Source organism: Malurus melanocephalus, unplaced genomic scaffold (genome assembly GCF_030028575.1).
Source record: "Malurus melanocephalus ecotype Western Australia unplaced genomic scaffold, MMel_1.1 scaffold_83, whole genome shotgun sequence".
In the NCBI taxonomy this organism is placed as follows: Eukaryota; Metazoa; Chordata; class Aves; order Passeriformes; family Maluridae; genus Malurus; species Malurus melanocephalus.
This window is the reverse complement of record NW_026623315.1, coordinates 618,212-636,676: the sequence shown is the minus strand read 5'-3', so window position 1 is coordinate 636,676 and position 18,465 is coordinate 618,212. Positions and strand designations below refer to the sequence as shown.

General features: G+C 37.8%; 1 protein-coding gene across 1 annotated transcript in view; it reads right to left on the bottom strand.

Annotated features, from left to right (window-relative positions):
- Positions 1 to 18,465, bottom strand: part of LARS2 (leucyl-tRNA synthetase 2, mitochondrial) — an 84,615-nt gene that overhangs the window by 15,331 nt on the left and 50,819 nt on the right. Inside the window, exons 13-18 of the mRNA XM_057367698.1 lie at positions 16,525 to 16,623; positions 13,531 to 13,668; positions 5,356 to 5,459; positions 4,297 to 4,479; positions 1,973 to 2,142; positions 883 to 960 (exon numbers count right to left, since the gene is read on the bottom strand). Coding sequence (XP_057223681.1) covers positions 883 to 960; positions 1,973 to 2,142; positions 4,297 to 4,479; positions 5,356 to 5,459; positions 13,531 to 13,668; positions 16,525 to 16,623 — 772 coding nt within the window. The remainder of the gene's footprint in view (positions 1 to 882; positions 961 to 1,972; positions 2,143 to 4,296; positions 4,480 to 5,355; positions 5,460 to 13,530; positions 13,669 to 16,524; positions 16,624 to 18,465) is intronic.

Genomic DNA, 18,465 nt, shown 5'->3' with positions numbered 1-18,465 from the left:
AAGTATCTGAAGGACACTGAGTTTTATATATTTTTAACATTCATTCCACCATCTGCTAGCCCCAAATGCCAGTGAATCACTCAGGTGGAGATRAAGAACTGTGTGTTACCTTCCCAAYACCATRCAGTATCCCATAYTTCAGTTATCTCAGTACAGGACTTGTGCACAACCTACTTAACTTTCTGTTAAGTTCCTTGATTTTGCCAATAAGCTCCTTGGAATCCATAAGGTAGAAAATGGTATTTCAATAAAAAAGTTGAAACTTCCAAAATTTTATTTAATTTCTGGTCTATATCAAGTTATCATTMCATGCCTGAAGGATTGCTCAACCAGATCAAAGAGCAGTAACAAAAATAATGATAATAACTTATTATATTTCATCCATTAGACTGGCTATAAACAATGTAATCTGAACTAAAAATCTTAAATTCAGCAGTGTAAAGTGTGTTTTGAACTGACCATGTGTGATTTTCCTTGCAAAGAACAACTCTTTTAAATACAAAATGTTTGGTAATTCCAAAATGTACCACTATACCTAGCTACCTCTGCAACTTGGCTAAAATCAAGAGAACACAGAACAGAACTAAACAAAATGTATCCCCTTCAAATAACAGGATGCAGACATAAACASCAGAATCTAGTGGATCTAATACCATCAAGCTCCTCCTGCAAAACTGTTTATATTTCAGGGTTACAGTGATACTAGAACATGCTGCTTTTGAACTGATTAACTCAACAATGCTCTTGACTTATTAACACTGTTTATGAAGTTAATGACTTACAGAAAGTTGGACCTATACTTCAGGCAGCTCCTGCTTTGTATAAAGACTGACAGGAACAGCATCTGAGAGCAAAATACCTTCATTAATATCACATACTTACATGGAGTACATTAGTGAGGCTCATCAATCGGGAAATAGCTGCATTGAACAAATGATCCTTTGTGAAGTACTCAGTTACCTTGTATTAGAAGAAAAGGTCTGTCATTAGTTACTTAAAATTCTCAAACTTGGAATACTGGGTTTTTAAATGAAAAACAATTACCGATAATAAATTTCCATTTGTGAAATATGCGCATCTTACCTCTTACATTAAAATCATTTTGGTACGCAAACACATCATATGTGCAATAATGTGTGTATGGGAAAATAACAATAATATAAAAATRCAACTGATTAGCTTCCTTTCTGTTTCAGGATTTAAAAAGCTTCAATCAATGCTATGAAAAATGTGTCTTAGTCACCCTYTATTTCCTTTAATAAAGTATCTTTCCTATGCCCCTACAAGAAGGCTTCTCTCTTGTAAATCCATTTATACTGGTGAAAGCTTGTTCATAGATTACAAGATTAGAATTATAAAGTCTGTTAAATGGTCTGGAATATCCTTSACAGCAGGGTTTAAAACAGCAAAAGTTTTTATCCATAGAAAAATAAGTTAATTTTGTAGGTATTTATGTCTCTTTCTGAGTCTTGGATAATTGAATTGGATGCTAACCACAGTAGGATACAACACATAATAAGAGATGAAAAACAATTTCTGTATTTTCTTTAAGGATCTGCTAATATATTTTCACCAGTGGCTAGTTTCACTCTATATGAAACAGCAGCCATAATGAGGTATGAAGCAAACAGATCAAAAGCTGTAGGGGTAACCTACAGCTGTAGGGGTAACCTACAGAACTCACCTACAGTTTTGCTACTGAAAATGGAGTTCCTCAAATCCCAGATTGATAACATTTTAATGCCATAACATTTCATCCCTTAAATGAAGCATACAACCTTTATGTAAGTTCTGTCCCACAGAATTTTTAAGTAGATAAAATTATTTACATAGAGAATAATTCACTTAAAAATAATGAGCTACTCAACTGGGGAAAAAGCTTCTGGCTCTGTAAGTCAAACATATGGTTTTAGCAGAAGACGCAACTTATTTAGTCATTTAGAAACTATGTAAGTGTTTTTTTTTTTTTAACCTCAGAAATCACCAGATTCTTCTGCTCCCAGATCTTTCTTGCTGCAKCCTTCTCTTTCTTATTCAGAAGCTCAGGATTGGGCATGGTTCCTGAAGTCCTTGCTTCAATAAGTTTGGTTACAAGTGCCCAGAGGCGCGTCTGCCATCTCTGAACACCCGGCATAGCATCAGCTGGGATCAATGAAAGATTTCAGAAACAAATTAAAGTTACAATTAAAGAAACTTGAACTTTAAAGAAAAAAAGAAACAGAACAGTAGAGTTACACATCTTTTTTTAAAAAACTCTATATCTTAAATGAAAGATACCAATGCAATTAAAAATGTCTTTRCAAGTAATGCTGGGTTGCTTTAGTTGAATAAAATCAGTAAGATAAAAACACTTTTCTGCAATGACTGTAAAGCATATAAATAGCAAGAATATAGCAYAGAATATTTGCTAAGATCTGTAAAATAACCAAATGTTATGTTAATGCTAGAATGCTCATCGTGTGTTTTAGTGACTCCACAAAGGAGCTGTACGTGCTCTCAGGTTTTGAACTGATGGAAGAATACATCTATCTGTTTATCTTTCTGTCTGTCTGTCTATCTACACACACATAGGTATGTACACACATATTTTTTCAAATGAAGTTTCTTTTCAAATTTGATTTTAGCAAGTATGTATTGTTTTGTTGCTACASAGATGCCATTATGCTAATGAGTACAGACTGATCCTTGGTACCCTCTTTTGACACAGCTTAGTTTGGGATGGGGAGACTGTGAAGCTGTTCACCTTGACCCTGAAGGCATCAGGTCTACTCCATGGCTGCTCACACCATGGGACAGAAGGACATGAGGCTCTGCCTTGATGTCCACCATGAAAGGACAAGGAACCTAGTCTGAAAGTCAAACCCAACACAATCTGCTTGATTTATTCAATTTAAATGTCCATAGTTTCATAATCATTAAGAAATTCAGACCAAAGCTTACAGATTTAAGAGATGCTTTTCAACTGCTTTCTATTTGCTTTCCCCTGGAACCATCTTTAGACTGCTAAATCTCCTTTTTGTTCACATTTTCCAGTACTCTTAACATGACATGATGCTGAAATCTTTCTTTGTATTTCTCAAGTGGTAAACTGGTTAGCTTGAATGATTAAACACATTTTTGCTAGCATTATAATTGTATGTGCTTAGCTTTCTTAAAAAAACATTTAATCACCAAGCTCTCRTATACTTTGCAACTAAGATTTGGTACACACTATTCTCACAGTAATGTAATCATTCCATTTTCAAAATCAAAAAGTACAGCAAAAAGATTGTGCATCTCTGAATTAGCTGACTCAGAGGGAACTGTGTACCTGTGTAGTGTTTGGGATGCACCTATTAAGGCTTGAATCTAAGTGGTTAATTTCTTTAAGAGACCTTTTCAAATATCTAGCTCTCTACTGTTGTGATTAGAGGGTGACAGAAAGCTAACTGAGAACTCATAAAGCCCACTCCTCCAGTACATGGAGTAGTGCAAGAGTATGTAAAAGAACACACATGARTATAAAGYATGACAGACAMAATTAAATAATGTTTAGTGCAGCTGAACTAAGYGCCAAGAACTTAACACATGAAAGAATGAAGAACTGCTCTTTTTTAAACCAGGCATGGAGTGTTTTATTAAATCCTCATGCAACAAGAAGGTGAAATGTACATGAATGTATAATACTACATTAAAATTTATGTATCGCAGTAGATAAAAGAAATTAAGACCTGTCAGTACGAGGAATTGCATGATTAGGAGTAAATAAGTGCACAGGAGGGTAATTCTTAACTTATTCAAGAAGTAAACTCATAAAAATGTCATATCTAGAAATACTAATTACTAGGAACTCTGATTATCGTCTAATGAGATTCTTCTGAGAAGTATTTCACAGTCCAGCTTACAAAAGCCATTGCATGTGTGTTAATAAATGGAAATAATTAACTATTGTAAAGTTGTATCTGTGAACTGACATGATTAAAAAAACAGATTACAAAAAATAATATAATAAATTTCGTTAATCAATCATTGCTAATTAAAAAAAAGAGAATGAGGTCCAAGCTTCCAGAAGAGAATACAATTTCAGAAGTACTTTTCATATGTGCTTTTAATCTACAAGAGGAAAGCTGCTTGCAACAATCTTGCAAGTTTGCCTCTCAGTAACAACTTCAGGAATCTCTCTTTTAAAAGAGACAAGCAATAAAACGTGTTTATGATATTTTTTGTTTCATTTTTCTAAAAACTTTGTGTTAAAAATAAAACACTTGACAAAAATCAACCTACAACAAAATAAGTAACAGAAACAATCTAACTTACTTTTAGCATCCCACAAAATGTCTTGTTCTGGAGGAGCAGCAAACAGAATGTAAAGACGTAGGGTGTCAATGCCATACTCTTTCACTATTTCYTCAGGGTCTATTCCATTGTACTTAGATTTGCTCATTTTTTCCCAAGCAACTTGGAGCTTCTCACCAGTTTTACGGTGAACTGGTTCYGTTCCTGAATATTAAGACATACAAAACATACTGAAACAAATTTTGCTCACTTCTGATTTGATACAATTCTTACCTGTACTTAGCTTTTACAAAYACCAGATTGATAAGTTTCAATTGCAGTAAGCTGCCCTGAAAAGAGTGTGCTTTCTCTTGCATGAATTGAGACAGAATGGGGCATTTACAGTGAAAAAGGCACAACTAAGTAAAATCCTCTGTTACAAAAAAGCCTAATCTTTTCTAGAAGGAAATAGGATACCAGAGGATGGCAAAACTTAAGAGGGTGGGTTGGTTGATTGGTTTTTAACTGACTTACAGGGTTTGTATCCAGTGAGAACAAGGATATATGAGATGAATGCTTAAGAGAGGCAAATATGACCAAACCATTYTTGTTGCTACAGGTGCCACAGCAGTGACTTGCTGTTCCAGCTTATGCAATGAAGGCTCTGGAAAGAACTTGAGAAATTGCACTGTTTCCTACAAGTTCTATTTCCAATACCTACTGAATACATCTGCACCTGTGTTAGTTTTGCCATGATGTTTTCATAACTTGTCTATTTGCTGGGACTGACTCCATTCAGCAGGCTGCTGAGCACTGTCTTAACCAAACTGATTTTTGATCTTTTGGATTACACTGGAGCTAAAATAATACCATAGCACTGAGTCTGTCTTTGGATGCAATTAAAAGCTTCTGGATTAATAAGATCTCTGTGCACTCAGCAGAATGTGTGAATCCAAAACTCACAGAAGCTGCTCTCCAGTTTAAATATTAGAAGGATTAATTTTCTTTTCCGAATTTTCCCAATATTGAGACTTGTACACTGAAGCAGTCCTTGGCTTTAGGGACACACCTATGCAGATTTTCCCATGCAGTTTCTCTTACCAGTGAGATCAACCTCCTCTCTCTTCAAACACTGGCCTGTTGTTGTTAGCCTGAATGTCTGATTCTTGATAAGACCTTGAACCAASAGCTTATGGAAAGGCTCCCTGAGGACGGAAGGAAAAAGAAACTTCTCTGTTGAAAAGAGCCATCAAAAGCATACTTTATGATAARCCTCGGGTGTTGAGCCAAYCAGGCACTATTTTTTAATGAAACAAGAATTTCAAGTTGACTATACATAAATAGTTGTCACCTTAGAAAGAGCACTTTGTGCACCATTTATTCATGGTGGTTGGCTGGCAAGCTGTAAGTATTTATTTGCATTCTGCTCACATTCTTGCACCCTGATTTACTACTAAGTTATTCTAACATCACTTTTCAAATTAGCATATGGATAAAACACAGAGGTTTCTTGGTCAACAGCACAATTTCCCAATGTCAAGCTAAATCCCTCGTGTAAAAGCATTCAAGTACCTGGCCTCACTGTCTTACAAATATTTAGTTCTAGCTTCTCTCTGAGGAGCATAGGATTTTGAAGAAAATCAAAACGTTTTTGCGCATTTCTTTCTATAAACAGGTAAGACAGTTTCTCTAACATAAGCACCCACATGCCTTGTCCCTTTGCAGAACCAGCTGGGAAGGCCTGGCTGCATGAAAAAATACATCAGAAAAAGGCAATGCTGGAATGTTTGTATCTCAGTGCATCCATTTTTTAGCACCTTACTTTTCCAGCAAAATTTACATCAGGGAGAGTAAACTCCCATAAAATGAGTATATGATAGTGCCAAAAAGAGCCTTGAAGGGCAGTAGTGCACTTAGCAAGAAATAAACTCTAAGTAAACACTGCTGTGGTTGACACACTATTATGGCCCCTTCCTTTAATGATCTTGCATTTCTAATGCATTGAGTCACATGCCTGTCACTGTTTTCACTGAAAAAAAAAAAGGCAACAAAATTAATCTCCAAAGCTTCTGGTTCCCACTTAACAGCACAGGAAAGTAAGGCAGCTGTAACAGCAGCCTCAGGAACAGTAGGGGCCAGGGAAGGAGGAGGTRTGGAGCCAATCCCAGAAGGCATACACAGTCTGAGAGCCTTTTCACGGGATCCTCCAACACAGGGACATCAGTCACCATCATTCTGGAGGACGTGATCATCAGCACTGCTTAATACTGACTTGCATCTCCTAATGCTCACATTGTGCTCAACATGAAACCATCTGAATTTGCTACACTTTTATCTAATGAAGCCTCAAATGCGTACAAAACAACTTATGCAAAAAGAATGTATTACTCCTATTATTTTTTTAAAAAATCCAGAATATACCCATCTAAAAAAGAAACAGTAAAACCAGACTTCCTCATTTTATTTCACACATACAAAAAAGTCATAATCCAAAACACGACTCAATTTTAGGGAGTTAATATAGTATTTTACATTATTAGGAAATATAAATGACACCAGAATTTATCTCATGATTTAAAACAAAGTAATTTAATAATACATTTAAGATATTATTAAATTATATAACAATTAGGCATGTTTCTACCATATTAAAGCGGATATCTTCCGAGTACAAGTCCTTAAACACTTTGATGACTCTGAAATAAGGAGATATTTGACAACAAAACTTGAAACTGGGAGAGAAAGTGACAGGCTTCATATTTCATCTTCAACAGTTCATGTTTGAGCATGAGTTTACTTCCTTGCATATTTTGTATATTATAAATATTGTGCAAGTACTGGCACATATTGATGTATCACTCAGCCACAAAGAAGTACGAGTTTCTGCTATGCCACCTGGTTTTATCAACAATGCTAAGTAAGAGTAGCAATTCAAGCATCTCTATAAATATTTTCTAGACGATATTTCAAAGGTTGACTGAAAAATCTTGCTCTTTAGAAATAAAGGAATTTAAGGGAATGAGAACAGAAGTCAAATTTAGACAGCAAAACCAAGAAAAACTACTTTAAAAACAGGATGCAAAAATCATCTAAAATATCAAAAATTATTATAAATTATTATGTTCGTATCCAAATGTATTAGAAGGTAAAAATTTGGAACAAAAACTTTGTAACCCTATCAACAGCAATGGTGGGAAAATGCTTYAGGATATAATAGTTTAGGACAAATTTCTTCTACAAACTAGAGACATTACAACAGAGAAGAAAAATTGCCCCCCTATCATTCAGTACTTCAGTCTGTTTAAGATCTCAGACAGTTATTAAAATAGCTACACTTCCTGCTATCTAAAATAAAGCTAATGAGGTAGCCAGATCATCCAAATCTGATAGGATTCTCCACTGGAAGTGACTTTTCAAGGAACACTTACTTTTAATGACAAAGAGTTAGTTCAGATCATACGCCAAGTTACTAAAAGCCAAATGCAGGAACAAGCATTTCTTATTTTTGTTTATGCTGACAGAGGCTACAAAAATGCAACACAAAATACATTACCAAGTATGGGGAAAAAAACACCAACCATGTGTTCCTAGTGGGAGACCGCAGGAGTATGGAGACATGCCCAAAATGAGAAAGCCAGAGCCCATCTACTAAACCGGGCTCCAAACCAAATTGGAGCTCCAAACCGGCATTGGAAGCACAGTGATTTTGGCAGTGTTGTGGTGACTCCATCTCGTGTTCAAACGCAGAGTTACACTTGGATTCACATTAATAAAACTGCACMTCTCAAACACTCCCCTCCAAAGGTAGGGATGTATTTCTTGGCTGTTTAAGGGAATGCCAAGGGGCTGCAGCACAGCAGGCATGATGCAATTCTGACCTAAATACTGCAGCATCTGGTCATGGCATCATAAATACCTTCTGATCCAAAACACTGAGAATAATGAAATTAAGCCATTTTCAGACATACTGACATTTCTGGCATAGAATAAATGTCTGGAGTTTCTTTGAATGCTTGGTCATGTTTCACATTGTAGGTTTTCTGGAATGGGATAGGCCTTCACTTGCCTGTGAGGTTTGTTTGTGCTCATGCTGGAGTATCTGCACTGAGACCAYGGCCATATGCAGCTTTTGATCATGTTGTACATCCCACCTGCAAAGTCTGCCTGACACCTCTGAGAAGGATCAGATGAAGTGTGTAATCCATCTTTTTCCTTCCTGTAATGTTCATATACAGGTTCATCTCTATGACAGAGMGATCTCTCTATACAGGACCATGCAATGGATGGTAGGGCAAGCATGACTGACAGATCAGGAATTCCTGCTCAGTGCTGTGTCCYTGTGCTCTTTGCTTTGTTCTGTGCAGGGTGAGCAGCAGGACTTTCAATTCCCTTAGAAATAATCGGTCTGGAAGGACTCTGTGGAGCCTGCCACAGTGRTAAAATAGTGAATTCAGAAGAAGGGATAGGCCTAACAAGGGAGCTCACTGCAYGTATTTGCACCCTACACCTTCAGAAAGGCTGAAAGAGCCCGAGTGCTGTGTCCTGGAGTGAAGACAACATTATGTCAGTCACTAATAGCTGAGTCTAGAGGGTTGTGAAACCTGCTGTTAGACAAAGCTGTGCAACCTTGTGGAGGTGACTGAAGGATGTGTAAGCTGATAATTTTAGTCAAAAAAAAGACAAAACAATATTGAATGTTCAAGATTCCACACAGTTAACAGCTGAATGCTTTTGCTTAAAATCAGCACTAGTCACAAGGTCCTAAATGAATGCAGAGAAGCTGTAGCATCATTCTTTCAGAGAATAAGCTATTTCTGCCACACACGTATCTTTTTTTCTGTTCTTTAACTCAGCTATGAGAAAACAGTGCCTTCTTACTCAGCAGATTTGCTCTCTATCAGAGTCAAACCTGCTGACTTAACGGCAACAATAAACTTTTTTATTGCTTTATAATCCTTCAGGGAGAATGTGCTAAATTCCATTTCCAATTATTCACCAGACAGAACTGATTACTGAATTCTAGGGGAGAACCAAATTCTGTATAACTTGTACTTGCACAGTTGAGCAGGTGTAGCTGAGTGTGACAGCACACRCTTGCCATGGTGGATTAGGCTGGTACAGAGGAAGAGTTTTCTGGCCCCAGCTGCTTACCTGGCCCCTCTCCCAGCAGTGGTCACAGCTGGGAGGGCTTGCTGGCTTGTGAATTATTTATAGAACCAATGCATTTTACAGACCAGACTGCTAGAACAAATTGACATCAATTTGGACTTAATCTGATATCACATRTATGAATACCCAGAGGGTACCATTTATTCTGCCTTGTCATTACAGAGGAATTGAGCGGTATTTCTTTCCCACTGTCTCCAGTCCAGTGCACTAAAGCATAAAATAGAAGACCACGTCTCATCTTTAGGGGATATTTAAGCTATACTTACAATTTTAAATGCCTACAAACACTGCATTTTCATGAAGGTATGTGCATTTGTAAATGCCTATTTCATACATGTTGCCTAATATATTTCTATATATTTGAAGAGCCTTTGCTTTGAAAATCTAAACTACAGAAATTTTAACTTCTGTTTTCAACCACATTGTTATATTAATAGTCATTAGAACAGAAGTAAAGACTAYTCAGAAATATTTTAATGGATTTGAAAATCAGAGGATAGGAGCCAAACAAGAATAGGAGCCATAAAGAAAACACACCAGAAGGAAAAATTACTACAGATAAGTAGGGGAATCGTAAAGATTTTTAAGGATGCTATATGACACTTTAAACAGTGGCAGCTCTTATTAACTGAGATATAAGAGAATTTTATTAATTTCATCAGTGAAAAAGAGCTGAGCTACTAGAGGAAGACTGAAAATGCACAAGAGGGCAGTGTTTTTTAACATGTTAGTGTTTTCTCCCAGAGCTGTGGGCTTCGACATCATGACTTTGAGCTTCCTAACAACAAGACTGCTGTTTCTAGTCACACTTTTCAGATCTTTCAGACCAGCCTCTGAGCAGACCAAACAGAAGACTGAGCAAAAGTGGGTTCTGATTAACACTAAAACATTTAAAATCCATGACAATATTTATAAAGGAGTTACGATTTCCATATCAAACCAAAATCCTAATTTGACTTCATGGCTTCAAAGCACCTAATGCTTTACCTTGCCCAGAGCTAAAGCAAGTGAACAATTTTGTGCATGATGAYGAATTTGTTACAGTCATCTTGCAGTCTGAACACCTGGCCCTTGGGGTGATGCTGTAACAGATCTTCACATGTGCAACAGTTCTTGAGGTTGTATATGGTGCCAAAGGAATCCTCCCCAGTCTCGCAAACTGCTTCTACAGAAAGCAATTTCAATTTTTTTCTGCCATTGTCACTAGATATAGTCAGTGCTTTTTAAGGATCTTTTTTTCATTGAAGTTAGTTTTCTTCTGCAATTTACCATATTTAGACCAGTCTACTGCTACACATCTTTTGYGCTACTGCTCTGTCACACCAGAGTGTGAACAAAACACATTCCAAAGTAATGCAGYTACAGAATTCCAGAGTCCTTAGAAYAATGCAGGTTGGAACGGACCTCTGGAAGTCATTTGGTACAACTCTTTTCTCACATCAGACCTAACTTCAGGTTGTTCAGGGCCCTGYCCAGCTGAGTTTTGAAAATATGCAATGACAGAGATGCCACAGTGTCTCAAGTCAAATTGCTCCWGATTCATCACCTTCCATGCCAAAATTATTTTCCTTCCATCCAGTTGAATCTTGCTGCAATCTGTAACTGGTACTCCTTTCCTTTCTCTGTACCTCTCTGAGAAGAGTCTGGTTCTATCTTCTCTTTAAACCTCCTTTAGGTAGCAGTAAATAGCATTTACATTCCCACCTTAGCCTTCTCCATAGAAAACACACCCAACTCCCTTAACCTCTTCTCATATGTCATATGATCCAACCCCTGACTATCTTAGTGCTGCTCCACTAGACCCTCTTCAGTYTGACAGTGGACCTCACACTGGGGTGAGGGCTCAAAAGCAGAYACAATATTCCAGTYGTTCCTTGMTRAATGATGAGCAGAGATAACCAAAGYYRGAYATGRTTTTGCTAGTGGGGTATACTGTCATGCCAGCTTCTGACTCACATCTAACTTGGTGCTCATCAGCACCCCCAAGCCCTTTTCCGTTGTAATCCTCCCCACATAGATGGCACAGCCCCAGCCCCACCTGTTCTGTTAAAGGCATGGTAAAAGATATGCACAGCTCTCTCCTCATCCACAGATGGAATCACCTCACCATAGAAGGAAAGCAGATTAGGGTGGGCATAATTTCCTCTTGGTAAATTCACAGTGGCTGCTCCCAGTCACCTTGTCTTTCATGTGCCTGGAACTTGTATGTATCTGGTTTATTTAAATGAATGGGAACTCAGTCCTACTCTATAGTAGGTAGTATCTCTTGCCTTCAAACTTTCCTACTAAGCACAGACCTTGATAGCAAAAGCTCAGGCAAAAACTTTCCTTTCTACTTGGGCTCTTTGTTGGATTTTGCATCAGGCCAATGTCTGCCTTGGTGCTCTTTCCAATGTATCTCCAGAAGCCCTTCTTACCGCCCTCACATTCTTCACCAGTTTGAATACTAGATGAGCTATGACTTTTCCATAATCCATACTGCCTACCCAGTAAATGCTTCTACATTCCTCCAGAGGTAGCCCATCCTCACTTTCACTTTTTCCTTGCACTTCTTTTGTTCTTCTTAAGGGCACACAGGAGGTCCCTTTTCAGTCCAGCTGACCTCTTTCCATGTCTCCTTTTTTTTCTTGCACACTGAAGTGAACAACTTACTTTGCAGGAAAATCTCCCTTGCCCTGTGATCTCATTTTATATTGGCAATACTTCAGCTACTGCAGTTAATGTAATTTTGGAAGGCTAAAGAATTTGACTAGGAAAAGAACATTTTGCTGCTATGTGTTACAGCTCCACTAGATGGCTGATGGATTAGGATTGTAAAGTCTTTCATAGAATTAATTAGCCTAAAATTGCTTGCAAGGGAAAGATCTGAAATTCTCTGCTTGAAGGGTTAGATAGCACCTCTGAGAGAAAGGGTCTGCTTCAAAAGGCCCACTCTGAGTGAGAAGAAACAGCCTTCCTGCTGCAGCTACACAAGYTGCAGACAATGGAGTGAAACACAAATCATCTACATCCAGTATTTCAAACACAGCTTTCACTGCAATCTATTGCGCAGCCAAGAATGAGTTATGAAATCACATTGCCTATTTTCATCAAAATTATGAAATAACTTGGGGAAATATTCTGCTAGCTGCAGTAACTAGTTCATCTTTTTCTGTCTCACCGATACTTAAATTCTAGTTTGRTAGCAAAACTACTGCATTCGAGTGAGTTCAATGACATATATATTTAGCCTCCTCTTTCACAACAAGCTTTTAGAGAGGATAGTTGTAAAGAATGGATTTATATGAATTGAGAGCYGAGAAATTACTGAGCAATTCATCTCTTGGGACCACTCACTTTGACTCAATCTATTCAGTCATCTCTGCCGATGGGAGAACAGGGCAGAGCATGGGTCAGTGTTTCATTGTTSCAACACTAGCACCCWCCAAGYKGAGGATGGCATTCCAGGGCAYAAAGGARCAGAATTTTAGTGGAAATGAGGAGGTTAAGCTCAGAAGCTATCTGAGAGGACAAAAACCAGAACAGAACAACTTCTTCCATAAAACTTTACCTCTAACCAAAACAGAGAAGAGTGAATTAGGCTACAGCATCATCATCAAGAAGAGCAATTAAAAGCAATTATATAACATTCATTAAATAAAAAAATAAATTGACATCAGATAAATACACTGCTTTTGCCTATTAAGATATGTTTTGCACTGTTCAGCTCCAATAATGCAGTGATTTATAGGAGTGCTTAGTTTTTTACATATGCATGGTTCCACCGAAATTAGTGCTATTACAGGCAGGAAGTTACCTAATTTGAAATAACAGCACTACACAGAACGCCTTAAGTTACTAGTTCATGCACACTTTTGCAGGCTGGAAATCTACAGCAGCATTTTAGCACTTGCTCAGAGCCAGCTAATACTCATGCAATAAAAACGTTATGTATGAACACATACAGGAAGGGCAACTCATGGTGCGAAACCAAGTACTGACAAAGCAGGAAAATTCAGGCTTATTCAATGTAATGTTCCTCCATCACAACGATGTCCACTAATACTCTTGCAAGTCAAATGAAATATGAAAGATTTAAAATGAAAGATAGAAATATACAATGCTTACTTGTGTTTTGTCATCTTTAAATCATGGCAAAAATGGCTGAAGAACCTTGCATAGAATAAGTGCATAACTGCATGCTCTTTTCCTCCGATGTACAAATCCACAGGCATCCAGTAGTCTGCTAAGTCAGTATTAAAGGGCCTGAAAAAACACAATTATAGAAAAAATACAATGTTGAAAAGAAAGATTAGTGCTACTAAAGTATCTCATCATCCTTGACTGCACAACACTGTTTACTGAGAGCAATATATGTGTAATAAAACTTTCATTTTGCTATCAAGTCTTCTTAATTTTTTAAGAAGTGAAATGCTTATTATAGACAAAAATTTAATTTTCAGTGAGARGCACATCCACAAAAAGATTATTTTCCTATATTCCAGGCAAGCAATTACCTGAGAAAGAAATGAAAACATTTGACTGCTCTTTAACTGATTTTTTTATTAATACCCTGGYGCCAGCTTCAAATTTTTTAGCATTTATATAGCTTTATATACAAATATATTAGAGTGAAAGACAAACGACATGACCACTCAAAACCAGCTGATTTTTTTAATCGGAGGTTTGCATTGTTGCCATTAGGGGGCAACGATGCAGTTTAAGGCTGCAGTACCCTCTGTACAGGGAGACTGGTCACAGCACTCCAGCTGAAGGATGCTCGATGAAATGAAAGTAAATTCGTCTTTTCCAGCATATTTACTGTCATTGGAGGTCACCTGGATGGTTTCCCAGCATTGCTTACTGCTTCATTACATTTTTCCATGTCTCTTGTAGTGAGAAKACAAAACACCATTTGTACAGAAGTTCTTCTCTAAAATACACACCAAGGCCCTGCTCTAACAAGTCTATTTGTTTTGTCAGTCTGTCTGATAACTCCATTCGTAATTTTTGTAATACCAAAACTTTTTTTCCTCACAGATGAGCCCAGAAGCAAATCATGGATCTGGGATTCACGTCTTTGGTGGAACAAATCAAACCTAACTTGTTCATAGGGTTCCAGAATCAAGAGAGTAATTCTCCTGAACTGCAGACCAGTAAAATATGGTTTATGGAAATGAAGGGTTTGCATAGGCATAGCAGTTAAAAGAACTAACRAAATAAACCACATGCAGGCAGCAATTTAGTGCAGAAGTCCCTATAAATGTTCTCATTTCAGTATAAAACAGATTAAGCTACACTAAGCAGTTACTTTGACAGTTCGATGTTACATCTGACTATTTCTTCTWCAACTTCTGGAAAAGTCCCTCTTGCCCACACACAAAAAATAYTTCAAACTGACATGTAGAGGAAGCAATCTGCCTAACTCAGTGACATTAACAATATATTCATGCTACCACTAGAAAATAATTAAAATTGACATGAAATAAAAGTGTTCACAGAAGATTTTTCTCTAGTTTGACTAAACTAGTGCTGCCAATACAAAAAAAAAAAAAACCATAATCGGCCCAGCAACATTAAGTCACTGAGTACATGGAGTGTGTTCCCAGACATGGCCCTGCACAATAAATAAACAAACACATACCCAAACAGCCCCACATGTGGTATCAATGTTTTAAAATGCAACCTTTCCTTTSTTCCTCAGACTACACAGCAGAGATGTTGCACTAATTCCTCTTTGGAAAAAAAAAAAACAGTGCTATCAAGCAGCACTACTACAGGCAGACTACGAAGCAGAAAAACAGCTAAATAACTACATCTGTCTTCCCACTCTCCATGCTGCACTAGTCCATAGCACATGAAAAATCTCTTTTCATTAATTATGCATGTAGCGAAAGTGCTGACACAGCAGAAAATTGCTGYGATACCGCTTCGCTTGAGGTCTGCGCACAAGGAAATGGAAAGAATCACCAGAATTCACAAGTAGAGAAGTGAAGGTGCCAGGCTTGGCAGCTGGATGTTACATTGGACTATTCCTCTTACCAGTGGAATAGCACTGCATGTGCATACACTGAACCACCAAGTGCATTGCCAGGGAGGGTACACTCCATGCAACTTACCAGTCTCAGAAACATGGCAGGCTGTCATTCCTGATGGCACCACCCACTAAGTACTGTCTTCAGCTCCTCAGCTGAATATTTCCTCTGTGCCTTGCCCCACAATGCCCTTTCATGCAAATTTCTGCTCCTTGTCCTGTAATTCCTGTGCTTACACAGTTGTGTTTACACATCCAGCTCCTCTAGATCTCCTCGCATGGGAGCAACCAAATACCACATTTTTAGACCAACTCCATATATTCTCCTGGTTCTCATTGCAACAGAGTTCATTTTCTTCTGAATAACTGCTACAATGCTGTACTCTGAATTCAGTATGAGAATAATGTCGATAACTCACAGATGTTTCRGTTGTTGGTGAGCAGTGCTTACCCTAAGCCCAGGACTTCTTGGTCTCTCATGTTTTGCCAGAGAGCAGGTGCAAAAGGAGCTGGGAGGAAGCACAGCCAGAAAGGCTGACCCAAAGTGGCCAAAGGGCTATTTCATACCCTAGACTGTCATGCCCAGTATATAAACTGGGGGAGTTGGCTGGGAGATGCCGATTGCTGCCAAGGGATGGGCTGGGCATCAGTCAGCAGATGGTGAGCAATTGTACTGTGCATAACTTGCTTTTCTTGAGTTTCATCTCTCTCTCCCTTCTCTTATTATTATAATTATTATTATCACAATATTTTATTTTGTTTAAATTAGTAAACTGTTCTTATCCAACCCATGATCTTTACTCTTTTTTTCCTCCTCCTGATTGTCCTCTCCAGCCCACAGGGTGTGTGTGGGGAGTGAGAGAGGAGCTGTGTGGTACTTAGATGCCAGCTGGGGTTAAACCACATCCACCCTTTGTTGTACTCAGGCCCAGAGGGCAGGCACATAATGAAGGCAGTGCAGGGGTTTGTACTGCCAGTAGACTGCAAGAGCAGCCAGAAGCTGGAAGCACCAGAGTGTGTAGTCTCTTTGTTCCCTTTTGTTGTGTGTAGCAGCTTGCCCCCAATGGCCCTGTGCCCGCAGCCCTCACCTGTCTGTGTTGTGAGGGTCAGTGTACCTCAGGTAGTACCAGGCGGAATCAACAAATGTATCCATGGTGTCGACTTCTCGCCGYGCTGCTGCCTTGCACCTGAGCAAGAGAGAAGAAGAAAAGTTACTTTTAGATAAATTACAAGCTTGGAAAAAAACCCMAAAAAACACGGACACAGTGGCCACAAAGACATTTAGACTGAAAACTGAACAGTCTGTAGAGYGACATGTTTAGAAAAACTCCAACAACACTAACAGGGCTGACTTCTTCCCTCTCCCTCCCAAAACACAGCAAAAACAAGCCAAAAAGAAGCCTGAACAGCCATTATATCCAGTAATAGCAGAAGATGGCACCACATTGGACAGCCTTCTCAATCCTGGAATTTTTTGAAATTGTCATTTTAAAAGGTACAAAGCACAAGCATATTTGCCATAAAGTTAATGGGTACCGAATATATACCACACTTGTTAGGTACCAGCAAAATCAGCAAAAWGGTCAGGTGGTTGCCTGTCATTGATTGTCTGTACAAAACAGTCTTTGCAAATTCCATTTATTATCTCTAGAAAAAATTAACTTAGTTTAATTTCAGGTTTCACTGAGATCAAATCTCCTCTAGACCTTGTAGCACAATTTTAATTTGTGAGTACAGTAAATTGAKTTTTGCTTGTAATTATATTGGCAGCCCTAAGGAACAGTTTCAAAATAGATTTTAGAAGCTCAGGTTACTTTCTGTTAATTTCTCCTTGAATATTCATTGTTTGTAGGAGCCAATAATCACATTTAATAAACTTCCATTTGTTGTAAATGATCTCTCTTAAAAACCCTTACTATTAAAACAAYGGGATGATTCTAATGTCAATGAAACTTTTTGCAATCTGTGACACACTTGTCCCTAAATGCCACTGATTATATGTAAGAAATATACAGTTTATAATTCTAAGTTTAAATGTACATATATGTATAGTAAGTAYCCACAATAAATGGGGACTAGCTATTTCATATTTTCTAACTGCATATTTAGTCTCTGATCAGACTTGATGACTGAGCTGCAACATGTATCTGCTTGTCTGCCTGAYATTTCAGCTTGGCTTGTCAAGGCAAGTTTACAAGAGCATCACCACTTAACATTTTCCTTCATTCTGTCTCTGTCCCTGGTCYTCCTCTACCTGCAAGCTTTTCTTTTAATGAGAATAATGTAATAMAGGAGTTTTACTTCTAATTGCTTTTTAGTGTAGAATAACCATTTTATGAAATGGTACATATAAGAAAAGACTTGATCAATGTAAAAGAATGGCTTTTCTGTCAAAAGCAAGAATRCTTTACAGTCATTGAACCATAATTACATCTGCTTCATGCCTCTGTGCTCTAAATGGACATGGCTCACTAACGCAGAGCCAGCAGGGGCATCTTTCAKAGTTTATACAATTTATATCAATATTGTGATTACAGGCACAATGCTGTAATCTCATTAGACAATCTTCAGACGACTAACACAATTACCTGGACTTGTATAACAAAGAATAACTTGGGCTTCTCCTACCATTTATGATTGTTAGCATTATTGTCACTCAAATACTCAGACTTTTGTATCTTTCCATCTGGCTTTCCTTATTAATTTTAGATATTAAATGAAACTAATAAAAAAAAAAAAACCTATTGCTGGAGAGAAGAACTAAAGGAAGGGATGATGTAACTTCTCGGAGCAAGGAAAAGCAAGGATGACTATGCACACTAAAGTAATAGCTCAAATGATTTGAAATGGTAGCAGATGTGGATGAGCAATACTGACAACAGCTGTCAAACAGGTGAGAATTAGGAAGACAAATAAAAATGAGAATTAAACAAAAAAAGTTAATTTCAGAAAGCTACCACATTTTAGGCTAAGAAATCCTGAGTGATTTTATTTCTGACTAAACAAAYGCCTTTGATTAATTTTTATGC